The sequence below is a fragment of the Musa acuminata genome, chromosome BXJ2-6, assembly GCF_036884655.1.
Source record: "Musa acuminata AAA Group cultivar baxijiao chromosome BXJ2-6, Cavendish_Baxijiao_AAA, whole genome shotgun sequence".
Lineage (NCBI taxonomy): Eukaryota > Viridiplantae > Streptophyta > Magnoliopsida > Zingiberales > Musaceae > Musa > Musa acuminata.
In genome coordinates, this window is record NC_088343.1 from 9560868 (window position 1) to 9576711 (window position 15844).

The following is a 15844-nucleotide window of genomic DNA, read 5'->3' on the forward strand; positions in this document are numbered from 1 at the left end:
GATTCAATTCATAAATTATTGCTTTGTGGAGTTTAGGAGAGTGCAAATGTGAGAAAAAAAATGAGTTTAAGGTAGTTTAAGAGAGTATGAAAGTGAAGTGAAGTGAAGTAGGGGAGAAGATGAATTTAAAAACCCATGAAAAAGGATTCCAACGATCATTTTGATCGTTGGAGTACTATTATAGATCGATAACGATCAATTTCAATCATTACCGAGCTATGTCGAGTGAGAACGATCAAAATTCGATTGTTACCAAGTTGTGCTAGGCGGTAATGATCAAAATTTCAATCGTTATCGTTCGATTTACCCATGTATCGTCCGATACGAGATGGTCCTATAGCAAACGATCCACGTATCGATATACTATCGGATCGATACATTCTATACCGAATGATATTATTCAAAATAAAAAAAAGATGATGATAACATCCAAGCGATACATCTTTAGCAACTGTACAGCCAGACCTCTGAAGCAATCGTCATGCCGACAATACGAACGTTGCTTCATAATTAATATATGGAATGAGGCCGTGAAGTCCCTCGCGACGCGTCTAATTAACTTTATGCTGGACATACGGAGAGCACGTGTTTCATTCATCTCTTTCGTTCTATTTTGTCGTATCAGTTATCTATTTTGTCTAATGTTTCATTCATCTCTTTTGTTCTATTTTGTCGTATCAATTATCTATTTTGTCTAACGTTTTAAAAGAGAAAAAAGTTGATTTGACTGAGTCAGACAAGAACACAACGGCATCGTGTTACGGGGCCACGTGGGTGAACAAGATCCATGGGGATGTTGGTAGAACGTTGACATATTGAAATGGGGCCACCCACCATGCTTTGTCGGGTGGCGGTACGATAAAGAAGCATCAAATCGTCGACGCAGCAGCGTGTGGCGTGGCATTCCAAACGTTGCTTTGTCGGTGTGGCGGTACGACAAAGAACACCATCAAATCGTCGATGCAGCGTGTGGCGTGGCATTCCAGAAGCCAATAACTTCGTCGGGATCAGCGTCCGGCACAGGGACGTCCTCCCCATCGCGCCACTAGTATCACCAAGCGACGGCCGCGGCTTCACACCCGGGTACGCATGGAAAACGAAGGCCGAGTCCATGTTCAACGTGGAATCACGCCGCAATCCACACATCCGTCACATTTCCTCACCCCAAATAAATCTTTTGCTCCTCCTAGTAGGTTCTACAACTTTCTAGTGTTTAGATTAGGGCCAAGTGACAGCAATGTTTCTCCTCTAGAATCAATCCTTTTTTGGAGCCCGTATTGTTCATCTACTTACATGCATCCCCTGTTTGACCGTCATAAACACAGGGAAGAATAAATCTTTCCCTGTGTTTGCCGTGAAGTATATCTATCGGAAGGAAAAAGTAATTAAATCACACAGGCGTTGAGATCCAATCTAAGGTTTGTGAGACAAAACATGTTCTTTTCTATTCTTCTTAACAAGTAACCAACAACAACATCCTAATGTATTTTGTACAAATATCTGAGAGTCCTTCCACATACAACGTCGAAGAATGATCGATCTCTGTGCTGTGTTACGTTCTTGCCTCTGCCCACTGTCAACCAGTTGATGCTCACAAGGGCTTCTTGAGTCCCTTGAAATCCATGGTGTCGACGCATTCGTACGCCTCCCTGTGACCATCCAATCGTTTGATGAGGTCGGTGGCCTTCTCCTTGGTCTCCCCGCTGCACCCCACCTGCAGCAGCAGCAGCAGTTTCTGAAAGGCACCTACTCGCAGCGCCTCCTGCAAGCATCTCCCCTTCCCTTCTCCTTCCTCTCCCTCGTTCCTGCACAGCTTCCACAGCGCCGACACGACCAGCTCCGTCGCCATGTCCGACACCCGGAACATCTTCTTCACCAGCACCGGCACCGTGAGCGCGTGTTGCCGGGCCTTCTCCCTGCCGCCCTCGCAGCTCAGCAGCCCTTCGAGCACCGCCAATGCCTTCTCGTTCATGCTCTTCTCCGGCTCCACCAGGGCCTCTACCAGCACAGGCACCAGCCCCAGATCGACCACCTGCGCTGCCGTCCTCTCGTTGTGGCTAACCATGTAGAAGATGGCCACCAGAGACGCCTTCGTGGCCTGAGGGAAGATGGGCTCCTTGACGAGCTTGGCCAGTGCTTCCACCAGCCCCTTCGTCCCGGCAACGGCGTCCACCTTCGCTCCGCTGGATGCGAGAAGCTGCTTCACCACCAACGCCGCGCTGAGCCTTGCAGCCAAATTCCCATGCGTCAAGATCGACGCCAGGCACCCGAGCGACTCGGGCGATCCGATGTGCGAAGCGGCTTCCTCGTCCAGCGGCGACACCGTCGCCAGCGCTGCCAAGATTTCCTCCGAAACCTCTGCCGCCGAGCACTCCGAGGATCCGCCGGCCACAGCACCGAACGTGGCGGCCAAAACCCGGCTCGCGCCGTTCGACGCGAAGCACCGCCGGTTCCGTTCGCTCTCCCTCGCCAAATTCCTGACCTTGGCCGCCATCTGCCTGCACCGCGCGTGGTCGCCTCGCTGGCCCGCGGCCGCGACCTCCGACAGGATGTCCACCACCTGGGTCCTGGTCACCGGAATCTTAGGCGTGGGTATCCTCTCGATCCCGTACCGCCGGTTCGCCACGCACCAGTCCTGTATCATCTTCCGTATCGCGTGGTTGGGGAGGAGCCCCTCGGCGTTCCTCAGCTCCTGTTTGGTCACCGGGCACGTCGCGTTCCCCATCTCCAGCCAAGTCTCGATGCTCTGCCGGTCGTAGGTGATCCCGGTCGATGCCGTCACCGGGTCCTTCATCAGCTCCAGCGATATCGGGCATCGGAAGTGCGTCGGGACGGTGATCTCCTTATCGAGAACTCTCCTATCCAGCTTGGTCTTCAGGCCGGACTTGCGGTTTCTCCATGGAAAGGCCATGAACAGAGCTTGGTTTCTCGGTGGTGAAACGGGAAGTACAAGTATGCTCGAGAGAGGAAGCGGTCGTATTCTATATGAGATAAGATCGGAGGGAAGGGAAGGCAACGGGGGAAGTATATATATGAGTGGATCGCCTGCGATGGAATGGGGGAAGCGTTCAAAGCGCGGGGCATTGGCGATTTGAACGTTGACCGTTGAAGCTTTACCTAATCAAACGGGAGGTCTGACCCGGTTGACCACCGGCTCGAGGCTCGACCTATTAACTCGGTTCTAATTCAAATCGCTTAAAAAAACCAAAACCAAAAACAAAAACAAAAATCGAAATCGATGCGGTGTTTCTCTGCATGTGGGAAACGTTTTCTGACGCGCAAGCAAAACGTTAGCCGCTCTCCATACGTTTCCACATGCTTACTCTCTGCGTCTCCATAAACGCTTTTCTCATCTGCCATTCCGAGTCGTCGGAGTTGTTGGCTACGTCGAGCACGGCATCGCAGTCTTCTTCGCCCCTTTGCAGGTCTTAGAATAGCGGCTGAATGCGTCGTCGGACCACAGGCAACAGTGACCTCAAACAGTCACATCAAATCTATTAATTACAGCTTCAAATTAAGAACAGAGAAGAACGAGCCAAATCGATTTGACTATAACTCTCGATCGGTCCGAGTCCAACCAAAACATTTGGGTCTACTAAAATGAATCGTGACGAGCGATCCAGAGTCAACATGTTTACCAGATCAAATGGTGCTCGGTCATAGTCTTCTCGTTCGACCCAACAACAGTTAGGTCTCTTTGCGTTACAGAGACGAAGAGCAGTTTTAGGTGTTAGTACTTGGAAATGCATGCTTACCTTCCACTTTAATACTGCAAAGTTAGCTCCCGATCGGGTTTCGATTTATTGATTCAGGTCAAAATTTATGGAGCAGAGGTTGACTGATGATTGATGATTACACATCTCGACATGCCGTGAGATTTCCATCCTTGTTTAGATACCTCAGGCAAATAACTATCACACCTTTGCTATGGTGATCGCCATGTTGCAAGCAGAGTGTTTTTAGGTGACATATGGGATTATTAAGCTGTGCAAAATTCTTGATTTAAGTGCCTCGAGATCACAATCCAAAGATTCAGATGAAGTTTCAGTTGAGCTTAGAAAGGGCTTCTGATGCAACTATTTTATATGATGTAGTTTCGCTGCTCCTCCTCTCTGAATCTATTCATATTATTATGCCAGAAGATATGGATCTGTAATGCATATAAACCCAATGAAATCCGAGATTAAAAAGGTATTTATTTGGTCTGTTTGAAGAGGTCAAAAATCTTTGGGTTGCGCACTTCCAATCCGAAGAGTGTATCCGCGAGTAAAGAGGAGGAGCACACACAGGCACCATGTCGGCCCCTTGAATCCGAGCGGCGACCGTGGCATGGAGGGCAGACGCAGCTCAAGCGACGCGCGATGGTGGACTTTTGACTTCATGGAGGCCGGTGTCGACGTAGATCGAGATGTCAGTATACTGTGAGGTCGGTGTTTGAATGCTGCAGCTCATCGACAGAGACAACCCAGCTGTCGGAAGTTGGCACGTAGACTTGCTGTTCTTCCTCGTAAGTTTTCGACGTAGAAGACGAGACTTGGCAAACAGAGAAACAAATGGAAATGCGAAGAACAACAAGAAAGGAAAGGAAGGATGAAGGAGAAGTAAGCGCGTGGAGGAAGCCAATCTATCAGCACTTCACATGGGCGGTGGTGGGCGCAGAGTGAGTTCAATTTGGACTTCCCCATTCTTTTCTTTTTTTTTTGGGTATTTGTGGCATGTTAGCACTGCTTCTAAATATGGATGTGATGGATTAGATTATGATCGTACGTAGATCACAATCGATCCGTAAACGAAGGATAATTATAAATTATTCTTTATAATTAGTTATTTTTAATATCCCGTGTTTCCTAAGATACCTCACAGATCAGTCGAGAGAATTGGGTAAACTGTCAAGAGAATAATAGTGTAAAATATTGATTATGAATCTGCACTGCTGCATTAATGATTAATGTCTCATAAACAGACAGGTTGGAGTGATTAATGCTGGCCAACAGCTCGCATGTGATCCGATTCCTTCGTATCATCTCTCTGACATGTGGATTATTATTATTACGGTCATGTTCGTCGTGCAAACGAGTCTTTGAATCCTGATTTGTTTAAGCTACTTATGGAATATGATAAGAACTATATCTATCTTGGAAATGCTACCGATAGCCGAGTGCGATAGATACAGAAGCAAACGAGTAAAGTGATGCAGCATAACACCTCATCTTGCTAAAAAGGCAAGTAATTTAAAGGGAACGACTAAGGGGAGCGAGTACAGACGTCACAGCTGACGAGGAGGAATGGCAGAGAGCCACAACACGGGAAGTAGCAAAAGCAAAGCCAAACACAAGTACACAAGAATGAACAGAGCTGAGAACACGCGGTTCTCATGACTGATTTATCTTCCATCGGCTGAGGTGAAGGAATCCGCAAAGCCAGGTGGCCTCGTCGGTATGCTGGTCTGGGTGTTGTCCAAGCTCGCAAGGAATGATGATGTGGCTCCGTCGAAATGGCTGCTGTCGTCGAATGCCTGCCATTTCTTCAGTGCTTGGGGGAGTGACATGTCGAGGTCGATCCCGTAGCTGTCTTCTGAGTCGGGATCGGAGGGCTTCCATAGCTCCGCGAGTGATGCCAGTACGGTGACCGCATGGCTCATATCCGGCCTCTGGTGAGGTTCTCTGCCACAGCAGTGGCCTGCAAGCTCTGCGACGGTGCTGATGCTCGTGAAGGTCTCCTCGTCGAGGTCGATGGTTGGGTCTATGGCCTTTCGGAATGTGTCCTTGTTGAGTTGCATCCTGCGGAACCATGTAACCAGGTGCACACTTTCCTCCGGTTGGCTCTCGTCCAATGCCTTCCGACCGGTGATCAGCTCCATCAGTATCACTCCGAAGCTATACACATCAGCTTTTGTGGTGACACGACCGGTCACTGCAAATATATACAGATCGTTGAGCGCCTTCAACTTCCCGCAGGCCAATAACGATGAAAACATCAAGAAATAGAGCCTCTTTCTTTGATCATCTTGCTGAGTCATTTTGAACAAAGATTATTTTTTTTTATTCTTTTCCGAACCAACAATTCAATTGTGCGATCCAAGATCTAAGCAATCCAGATTTAGAGAGACTAGACCTGTTGTCAGAACTGCTAATTCCAACTCGCATGAGATAGCAAATATAAGAAGCTATACTACAAAATCAGAACGAGAACTCGTTTATCATCAAAGAGTATAAAGTAATTCAAGAACTACAATAAAGTCAGGCCTTGCAGCCAGCAATAAGCTGGAAGATTACAATAAAGTCAAAAGTCATCTGATGTGTTCCAAGTCACTGTGGATCGGAGCTTACATCAGTATATTGCCACTATAAACTTTGGCACAGGGATCACATTATTGAACTGCAAGGCGACTTACTAAGATGCTATCATGCTACATTTCTTTACCATCCTATGATCTAGGGTTTCAATTTTAGTCACCGATATCTAATAGAACAATCTCCTGATCCCAAATGAAAACTTCTTTTCTTAACTATTTGCCGGAAAGTTAAGATAATTGGCAAGAGACCAATTTGCTATATATTAATTTATGACATTGATGCAGTTAGACTAATGTCTGCAACTAATACAGGATGCTATAAGTCAGCGAACCGAGATTAGACTAAAAATTCAAAGGCCTATAAATCTTTAGCGTTAATAGTTAGCATTGACCAATGATGAGAAAGTTCAAATGCTGAACTACTTAATCAGGACTTGGAAGATTATATGGAGCAGATGGCATGTCGAATCACATAGCATAATGCAGTCGCATGATACAGCATGGGAGTAGAGTCATAAGTTTGAGAATTACCAGCATACTCTGGAGCTAGATAACCAAAGGTACCAGCCAGCCTTGTTTCAACAGAACAACCTTTCCCATCTGGTGCAAGTCGGACAAGGCCAAAATCTGCAACTTTAGCTTTCATGTCATCCCCAAGAAGGATGTTGGAAGGCTTAAGATCCCTGTGGATAAAGCTCTGATGCGCCAAATTGTGTAAATACTCCACACCCCTTGCCACATCCAGTGCGATGCTTAGCCTTTTTTTCCATTCCAAAGGCTTCAATCCTTCCTCCTTCCAGTCCAGAAGATGGCGACTCAGCGTCCCCTGAGGCATGTACTCATAGACCAACAGTCTCTCATTCCCATCCAAACAGTAACCGAGAAGCGAGACCAAATTCCGGTGCCTGACCTTCGTGAGGACTGCAATCTCAGATTTGAATTCATTCAGACCCTTCGTCCCCATGACGCCTGCCTCCATCCTCTTGACTGCAATCTTGGTGCCATCATGGAGCTCACCCTTGTAGACCGTACCAAATCCACCACGCCCCAGAATGTTCTCTTCACTGAAATTGTTGGTCACATTCCTAAGGACCTGAATAGAGATCACCATATTCCCTGCATCGACTACATGAACATCACTCGGGCCACTACTCGCCTGGCTGTAAGATTCACTGGCAGTTGCGCCACCGTTCATGCTTGAGCCAACGACGGTGATCTTCACCATGTCCTGGTCTGACCCCGAATGGCGTGGGTGTATGACTGTAGTGTTTGGACTCTGAACCCTCCCGGAATTCTGCAGCTTCTTCTTGTAATAGCAGAAACTCAACAGTCCAACAAGGCTGACACCGGCAACCACAGCGATCACAGAACCAGCAATCACACCTACAGAGCCAGAAGAAGCCTTCCCACCGCTATTGCCGCTCACATCAACAGACCCTGCTGGAGCTGAGTCGCTACCATTAGGAGCAGAACCAGAGTCCGAACCTGGCGGAGCAACATCCTTCCCCATATTCACATTCCCACCAGTCTTCACCAATACATTCTTGCTGAAGCTTGGAATTTTCCCCCAGAGCATGTTGTTGGACACGTCCAATTCCTTCAGCGACGTCAGATTGGTGAGCGTGGATGGAATTGTCTCCGTGAGATTATTATTCGGCAGCAGCAGCCTCTGCAATGAGGTGAACGCACTGAAATCAGGTGAGATCGTACCATTGAGGCTCATCCTCGAGAAATTGATCACAGTGATGTTGCCATCGGCATCACAGCTGATGCCCAGCCACCCGCAGGGGTCGTTCCCCTTCCAATTCTCTGCGAATCGTTCCGGGTAGCCGAAGCTTTTGGCGATGGATAGCAAGAGTGTGACTCGGTCGTCGCACTCCCCTGCTGACTTCAGACAAAAGCTCTCGCTTCCAGGGACGAGGTCTAGAGTCACAGAATCCGGGAAGACGGGCACGGGCCCCTGCAGCAGGTTATTGGTGAGCGTAACTTTGGAAAGCGATTTCAGCTCGACCAAGGAGCGGGGAACGACGCCGGTGAGCTGATTATCCCGGAGCTCCAGATTGCGCAGGTTTGTGAGGGCGGAGAAGTCCGGAAGCGGCCCGGAGAAGCCGTTGGACTGGAGCCAGAGCTCCTCGAGGGCGGTCATGTTCTCGACGAAGGCGATCCCGCCGTTGAGGCGGCTCGGTCCCACCTGGTTGTTCAGCCAGAGCGAACGGAAGGAAGCCGCCGCAAAAGCTGAAGGGACGGGGCCAGAGAGGAGGTTGAAGGCAAGGCCGAGGTGGTCGAGCCCGGGAAAGGCGGTGGCGAGGAAGTCCGGGAGGGGGCCGGAGACATTGGCATTGTTGGCAGAGAAGTTGACGAGGGCGGCGGCGTCGCTGAGGCTGGCGGGAAGGGGCCACGCAGCGAGGGGGTTGTCGTCGAGGAACACGGCCTGGAGGGAGGAGAGGCCGGAGAAAAAGTCGGGGGGAATGGAGGAGAAGAGGTTGCCGTGGAAGAGGAGGACCTGCAGGGAGGCGAGGCCAGCGAGGGAAGGGAGCGGCCCGGCGAGGCGGTTGTTCTGGAGCTCAAGCCGGACGAGGGAGGTGAGGTTGCGGACGTCGGCAGGGAGGGAGCCAGCAAGGCTGCGGTTGCCGACCTGGATGGCCGTGACGCGGCCGTCGGAGCAGGCGACGCCGGCCCAGGCGGTGCAGGGGTCGGCGGAGGCGGACCAGTCGAGGACCTTGTCAGCGCCGAGGGCGGTGGCGAGGACCTGCATTGACGCAAGGTCGCCAAGGTTTGTATCGGCCGCGCTCCTGGACGCGGCGCCGGCTAAAAGGAGCAGCAGCAGGATGTGAGCCGCCGTCGGGAGGAAAAGAGCTACGGGTCGATCGGCCATGGTTCGTCCGAGAAGGAAAGTTCTAGGGTTTCACAGAGGAGAGCAGGATAGAGAGAGAGAGAGAGAGAGAGAGAGAAGTAAGTGGATAGCACATGCATGGGGAAGGGGAGCGGGCCAGCTACGGCCACTGGAGTCTTGTGGGCTGCGATCTACGTGACGACTGCCATTGCTGGGGTTCGGCGCGTTGTTTCCTCCATTAAATGCGCCCGTCACGGCGTGTTCATAATCATCTTCAGTGAACGGCCAAGATTCCACGATGGTCTTAAATCATCCGTTCCGTAGAGATATGACGGAAAACGGTGCATAATATTATGTGATTGTAATCAGATACCGGAACCGTTACGCGCAAGCGATTGAGGAAAAGTCGAAAAGGCCGTCCGGCGACGACTGACTAGCGACTGACACGTGTCCGCATTGGATTCCTTCGAGTGGTAGAAGGACAACGAGATACTCCGTTGGGTCTTCGTGTTCGAACTAATTTGAATGCGGGGGAAGACAGGTGGGTGGGTGGGTTGGGTGGGTTGGTTGCGTGTCCCAATGGGTTTCGTAGCTGTTGCCAGATTGAAGTCGAGTGCCGGTCAGCTGTCTGGACCCCGTCAGGCTCAATCGTCACCGACCGTCAAGACAATGACAGAGATGCGCTACGTGGATTTATTCTTCAAGCATGCCAAATGTCACCGAGTGATTGGCAGGTATATTTTCTCTTATCAACCCCAAATACTCTGAGGTATGATAACTTTATTTGCCAAGATCGACTAAAATTTAATGCCTGGCTGCTGTCCTGGGGGCATCAGAGCCCACCCAAAAAGGTGTGACTGTTGTGTTCGCAGAGAAGGTACCCGACGAACAGTCGCCTTTCATACCCATGCGATGGTTGGAGAGACAGCACGGGCCCACAGAGGACCCCACATGTCGAATGCGGATAGGTCGCGGCGACGACGGGAGAGGCGGGAGCTTCAACCCAAGGGAGTCGAGAGTTTGACCGATCTGCTGCAAGCATGATGGATTCTTCATGTTCTATGATGCAGCTTGCGACCTTTCACCGAAATCTCTGTTCAAGTTGGAATCTTGGCCAATGTTCGATCGACCTTCGTGAGAACATACTCCACAACGGAAGCCACATACGTTGTTTGCATGCAGTCTCTCTTCTCATGCCAAACCGGGCTCCCAATTCCACCCACAGCAGTAAACAAGAGATTCCCATCCCCGTTTAGCTATGACAAAGAGAGAGGGGACAACAAGCCCCTGTAAGAAGCAACGCAGTCGACGACGTCCACAGCTTCCCGGAACGCCATGGCCATCACATCACGGTAAAGCCGGCGTTCTTCGTCGCGGCTTCTCACGTCCCCAAAGTGGCCCACGTGTTCGCCTTCGCGGTGTTCGTCTGGGTCCTCCACTTCCGCGGAGGCGCCGCCAGGCTGGGCTGCACAATCTCATCTTCAATGTACACGACTCCCCTTCCTCTTCCTGACATGCACGTTGACCTTTGCTTTCGTCTTCCTTGATAGGTGCATCCTCTTGTGATGTGTCTGGGGTTCAGTCTGGTCACTGGCGCAGGTATGTGTTCCGCATCACTTTGGAGCAATGTCCATTGGTTTCTGTGGGACTCTAACACTTGGCTTCTGCCATGAACAGGTATCATGGCCTATAATACAGTTGCGAAAGGGAAGAATGTACAGAAGTTTGCGCACATGATGCTTCGACTAGTTGCAGTGGCTCTCGGAGTATTCGGAATCTATGCTGTCTTCGAGTACCACAGAGCAAACACCGCACTCATGGTTGGGCATGTTCACCATCTGCTTGTTCGGCCTGCAGGTTCTTCTTCCTCCTCGCGCCAGAAGATAATTCTCCCGTAAAAGGGCCATGAAAGCTCACCAAGAAGGCTACTTCGCTAACATGCATGCGTGCAGTGGCTGTTCGGGTTCGTGAACTTCTGGTTCCCGAAAGTGTCGCCGCCGACGAGAACCCTGCTGGTCTTGTTGCACGCTTCGGCTGGAATGGCGATCTTTCCGTTGACGGTGTGCAGGGCAGAGACGGGGCTTGCGCAGATGGACGCGGCGCTGGGGACGGAGGCTCATTTGGTCAACTTCGCCGGCCTCTTTATCCGTCTCTTTGCGGTGACTGTGAGCATTGTAGCCCTTCGCGGGGTATCCATTTGAACCATGGCATGGTTTCCTTCCTTTCTTCTTCATCTTTGTCATCATCAATAATGCAGATTCATTGCTGTCAACCATTTCTCATGGCAAATAGAGAGGAACTATCACACTGAATTAGATTGCACACTCTGTGGCTGTGACAAGGAAATGGAACAGCAGATCACATCCTTGCATCTATGTGATCCTTTTCTTGTGGATCAACTTTCAGCTGCAGAGTCCAAAACTATGCACATCAGCCTTGGAGAATGGTTTTCATCATTTCAATGAGCGGAGTGAACCACACACAACAAAATCTGCCATTGAATGGGGTCAATAGAGCAACCAATTCAGAAAGGAATCATATGGGACATTGATAATGACACAAACTGGCCATTCCATGGCTTTTTATGATTGGCCAGCTCCACCTTTGTCCTCCAATCTGTAGAAGCCATATCGATGGAAAAGGAGAATGACAGGCATGGATGAAAAGAAAACTATGGTAATCGAACAATTAAATCCTTATATACCATATTAATGAAGCACACATTTATGTCACTGTCTCTTCCACATATGAAAGCAACTAAACGATATGGAGAATCTACTTTTATCCTGCCACTGTCTTGCCATATGATCAATACTGCCATTGTGGTGTGACCTTCACATCTCAGTTTCTTCCTTCAGGGATACTCTTGATTTTGAATGAAGGCATACGCACTCATGGAACTGCTGCGAAAGCTATGGTTCCTGGATGGACAGTGGTCAATATGACAGGACTCTTAAAGAACTGCTTACTGTTTATCTACTTGCAGCTCTGAGCAAGAAACCCAGAGCTACTGTTGGCAATCATGCAGAGTGATGCAGAGCCACTGTTGCTTGGGCTACAATTCCCATCTCTTGATGTGCAAGTAATAGCATATATTTCCTTGCAAGTGATATGGAGATGAAAGGTGCCAAGAGGAGTTGAGCACTCACCACAGCTTCTTCACCCAAAAGAAGAGGACATATAAGGTGACATATCCCTTCGCTATTTCTGCATCCACATGCCTTTTGGTCTGCCAGCCGAAACTCTGCTTTCCATAATTAGGCATTACCAGATGCCATCATATATGCCCACCTCACATCATTCTCATCTCCCCTCCTCTATCTTCCTCTCCTCGCACCGGAAGGAGAACTTGAGCCATGAAGCCATTCCCCCACAGAGAAGTGCTGAGGTTACATCTAGCTCCTTGTTGTTCGGTATGCCCACATTATCTACCACATATGCATGATAGTTTCTCCAAATTTTGATCTTGTTCTGCTAGAGTTTTGGGATTTTATGATGCCTTTTTAGATTTAATTTGTGCTTCTCGATTCCCTTCATAACCAGTAGCATCAGAACTGTTCAACAGAAGGACATGGAAGCATGTGATAGGCCTGTCGAAGTTCACCGACAGTTCTACTTGTGCATGCAGCTGAAGGAGAGCTAAATCCTTACTCGCCATCTCTATTAGGCCTAAACATGAACGGTTCCGACACAGAAGCATCGGTAGAAGTCTTTGAAGTCAGCAGTCAAGTGGCTTCTAACATGTGGACCCAAGAGTCTTCTTCTTCTTCCCCCAGCAAGGAGGACGCACCCATCTCCCTCGACCTCTCCCTCACCCTCAATGCAGAGTCCACAGCGCCGGCGGTCGTCTCGCTGTCGAGCACAAGCGAAAGCAGCAGCGAATCGCAAGCCTTTCCCCGGCCCGACTCCCGGAGAGTCTTCTCCTGCAACTACTGCCAACGCAAGTTCTTCAGCTCCCAAGCCCTGGGCGGCCATCAGAACGCTCACAAGCGGGAACGAACGCTTGCAAAGCGGGCACTTAGATTGGACGCAGCTCGACACAGTTATCCTAGCATTGCATCTTTGCCCCTCCATGGCTCTGCTCTCCATTCACTAGCGATTAAGGCGCATTCATCAGCGCATCAGAGCATGGTGGAGTGGAGGGGGAGCCAAGGCGGTATGCTCTTTGGAAGAGGCTTGCTTGAGCCAAGGCAAGTGGTTGTGGAAGATCAGGATGTGGATTTTCATTGGCCTGGAAGCTTTGGGCCAATGACAGATTCAAGGTTTGAGCGAATTGGGAGCTCAGATTTGGTAGCAGTGGATCACCAGCCAATAGAGGATCCTGATCTTACTCTCAGGCTCTAAGTGTTCGACGCTGGCATTTTTGCTTGACGGTGTTGTAGAACGAACACATTGTTTTTCTTGATGTCATGCAGTGAGGAATGTGATGGTTTGTAAGCTTCTTGTTGCATTATCTTCTGCTTAGGAATGTGATGTATTGCTTCTACAAATCCAGTGAAGTTGCATGTTTCTTTAGATTTGTAGCTGAGATTAGAATCGATGGTTGGCTTATCCTATCACAGGAAGGACTGAGAACAGGTTCATTTCCCAGAACAAAGACGGAAGTCATCTTGTTTTCTTCAGCACTGGACTTAGAATTCTGCACTGTTAAACTAATATCAGATATTAGCAGACTTTATTGTTGTCTGACTGCAAATACCAAAGTTTCTGTCACCAAAAGATGGGAGACATAAATCTGAAACAAACCCAATTCAGCAACTCTCATTTAATTTGCTGGTGTTACTATTTGGTCATTATTTTCTGTATATTCTTTTATTGTTCAATCATTTCTAGAGCCAATACCATACTTGTAAGAAATCTATAAACACAATTGGACATATCTGGACATCAATGTTTGCTCGATACAATTATCATAAAATTATAGGATAAGCCTACAAGCATTCTGCATAAATTTTCAGTGATTTGGTGGAGAATTTAAAGAACAAGGCATTAAAAAAAGGTTAAAAAGTTCTAAATTTTAGATCATAAGAAACAATCAAGTTTGACATGTCATAAAAAAGTCAGAGATTATTATTACAAGTCATCTTTTTGTCATTGTTGATCCAAAATAAAAAATTATAATTTTTAATTCTGAATCGATGTAAAATTAAATATGCTTATTAGTTATCAATCTGACTTTATATGGTGATTAAAAAAATAAATTTAGATCCTGATGAATACTATTTTTAAGATGAATGATAAATTCTCAGTCGAAGCTCAAAGGTATTGACTGATAGCAGATAAGATTTCTTCGATTATATGAGAAAATTTTGTTATTATGTCGAGGAAAATTTTCCCTCCTAACATATATAAATAGAGAGAATATATCAACTACGAATATAGATTCTATTTTTTAGTATTTATCTCCTACCTTCTAATTATGGTATCAAAGTAATTCTTAGCAATTCTACTGTGAAGGCTTTGCCGCTGGCTTCTTTTCGGCCTTCGATAGATCTGATGTCTTCATCGAAGCCTTCATTGTGAAACATCGCAAGAACGCTAAAGCTAAGGTACGTTGGCGACAGTTCCAAAAGTGCTGCTGCGTCCTCCAAGTACTCCACCACTTGCCGCATGCTCGGCCTGCTTGCCGGCAGCGGATGCGAGCACAAGCAATCCAAGCCTCTATCAGGAGCAACGTATAAGCCCTCCTTTCCAACCGCAAGAACCTCCGGTGCCGGCAAAGACGGAGGGAGAGCAACTCCGAGGCCTTTGTCTTAGATTGCATAAGAGCTACATGGAGTAAAATTGCAGAGACTTCCTTGCCCTCAGCACTGGCATGTTGGACTACAGAAGGCAATAGAAATCTGACCACATCAATCACGTGAAGTCCTGGCACCTGGAGCTCACTGGCCAGCGTCTGAGCCACCGTCCTCGTCCGCAAGCGCCGCGCCACCTTTGGCATTCACTACTTCATGCTCGCTGTCATCGTCCTCAAGGCCTTCAACCTCTTTGCGAGGCTGAGGACAAGTCTTACATAGAGCGCACCTGCTCTGCTCATGGCTGGGATGTCCTCTTCTATATCTTCAGCTTTCTCAAGGGGATCTCCCTCCTATTGCTCCACCTTCAACGTGCGTGTGTGCTGCTTTGCCACCGAGGGGATCTCCCTCTACACAGCTACTACCTCGAAATTGAGTAGGTGGACTTGCACTGACATTGGAACCCCACCCTCTTACCGCAAACCCTCTTCTTGCTGTCTAACAACAGCAATCTCTCCTCAACCCACTACTCGCTGTTCACGGCAATCCGTCGAGGATTCGCACTATCTCTACTTGATGACATCGAGAACCTTCTCTCCTCTGCCTCGGCGCACCTCCGACGACATTGATATGAAGCAACGAAGGTTGTTCTGTTGTCGTCGCTTTCTTCCCTATGGCTACTACGACATTTCTGCGCAGTCCTGTGCCAGCATTTCTGCGGAGGCCACTCATTGCAGCCCGTCGCAGCACTTGCTGCTGCCTAAGCGCACTCTGCCCAGTGATTTTTCCTCACACGCTGGAATTTATCTGCTTCGCTGATCTGCTCAGAGGTCTTTCGACTGTCATCGGGCAGTGGGTGCTCAATCTTCATCACTCGGAATCTTCTCAGAACTGCTTCGCTAATTTTTCAGTTCGCTGCAGTTTCCTCTCGCCGCCTCTGATCAGTGATTGGATCATCCAGCGATCAGATTCTTATTGGTT

At 48.7% G+C, this 15844-nt stretch overlaps 4 protein-coding genes across 4 annotated transcripts; 2 read left to right on the plus strand and 2 right to left on the minus strand.

Moving 5' to 3' along the window:
- Positions 1-1419: 1419 nt before the first annotated feature.
- Positions 1420-3003, minus strand: LOC135614688 (U-box domain-containing protein 21-like). The gene has a single exon (XM_065112310.1). The coding sequence runs from the start codon at positions 2909-2911 to the stop codon at positions 1592-1594; it is 1320 nt and encodes a 439-aa protein (XP_064968382.1). The 5' UTR covers positions 2912-3003; the 3' UTR covers positions 1420-1591.
- Positions 3004-5211: 2208 nt separating this feature from the next.
- Positions 5212-9343, minus strand: LOC103987540 (receptor protein kinase TMK1). Its single transcript, XM_009405868.3, has 2 exons — positions 6827-9343; positions 5212-5913 (listed from the first exon to the last, which is right to left on the minus strand). Exons 1-2 carry the CDS (start codon positions 9168-9170, stop codon positions 5384-5386), a joined length of 2874 nt encoding a protein of 957 aa, XP_009404143.2. The 5' UTR covers positions 9171-9343; the 3' UTR covers positions 5212-5383.
- A 1350-nt stretch (positions 9344-10693) lies between these two features.
- On the plus strand, positions 10694-11329 carry LOC135613825 (probable transmembrane ascorbate ferrireductase 3). The gene is made up of 3 exons (XM_065110849.1): positions 10694-10727; positions 10806-10948; positions 11081-11329. Exons 1-3 carry the CDS (start codon positions 10694-10696, stop codon positions 11327-11329), a joined length of 426 nt encoding a protein of 141 aa, XP_064966921.1.
- A 783-nt stretch (positions 11330-12112) lies between these two features.
- Positions 12113-13643, plus strand: LOC135613474 (zinc finger protein 4-like). The gene has a single exon (XM_065110505.1). It carries the CDS (start codon positions 12804-12806, stop codon positions 13470-13472), a length of 669 nt encoding a protein of 222 aa, XP_064966577.1. The 5' UTR covers positions 12113-12803; the 3' UTR covers positions 13473-13643.
- Positions 13644-15844: the final 2201 nt, after the last annotated feature.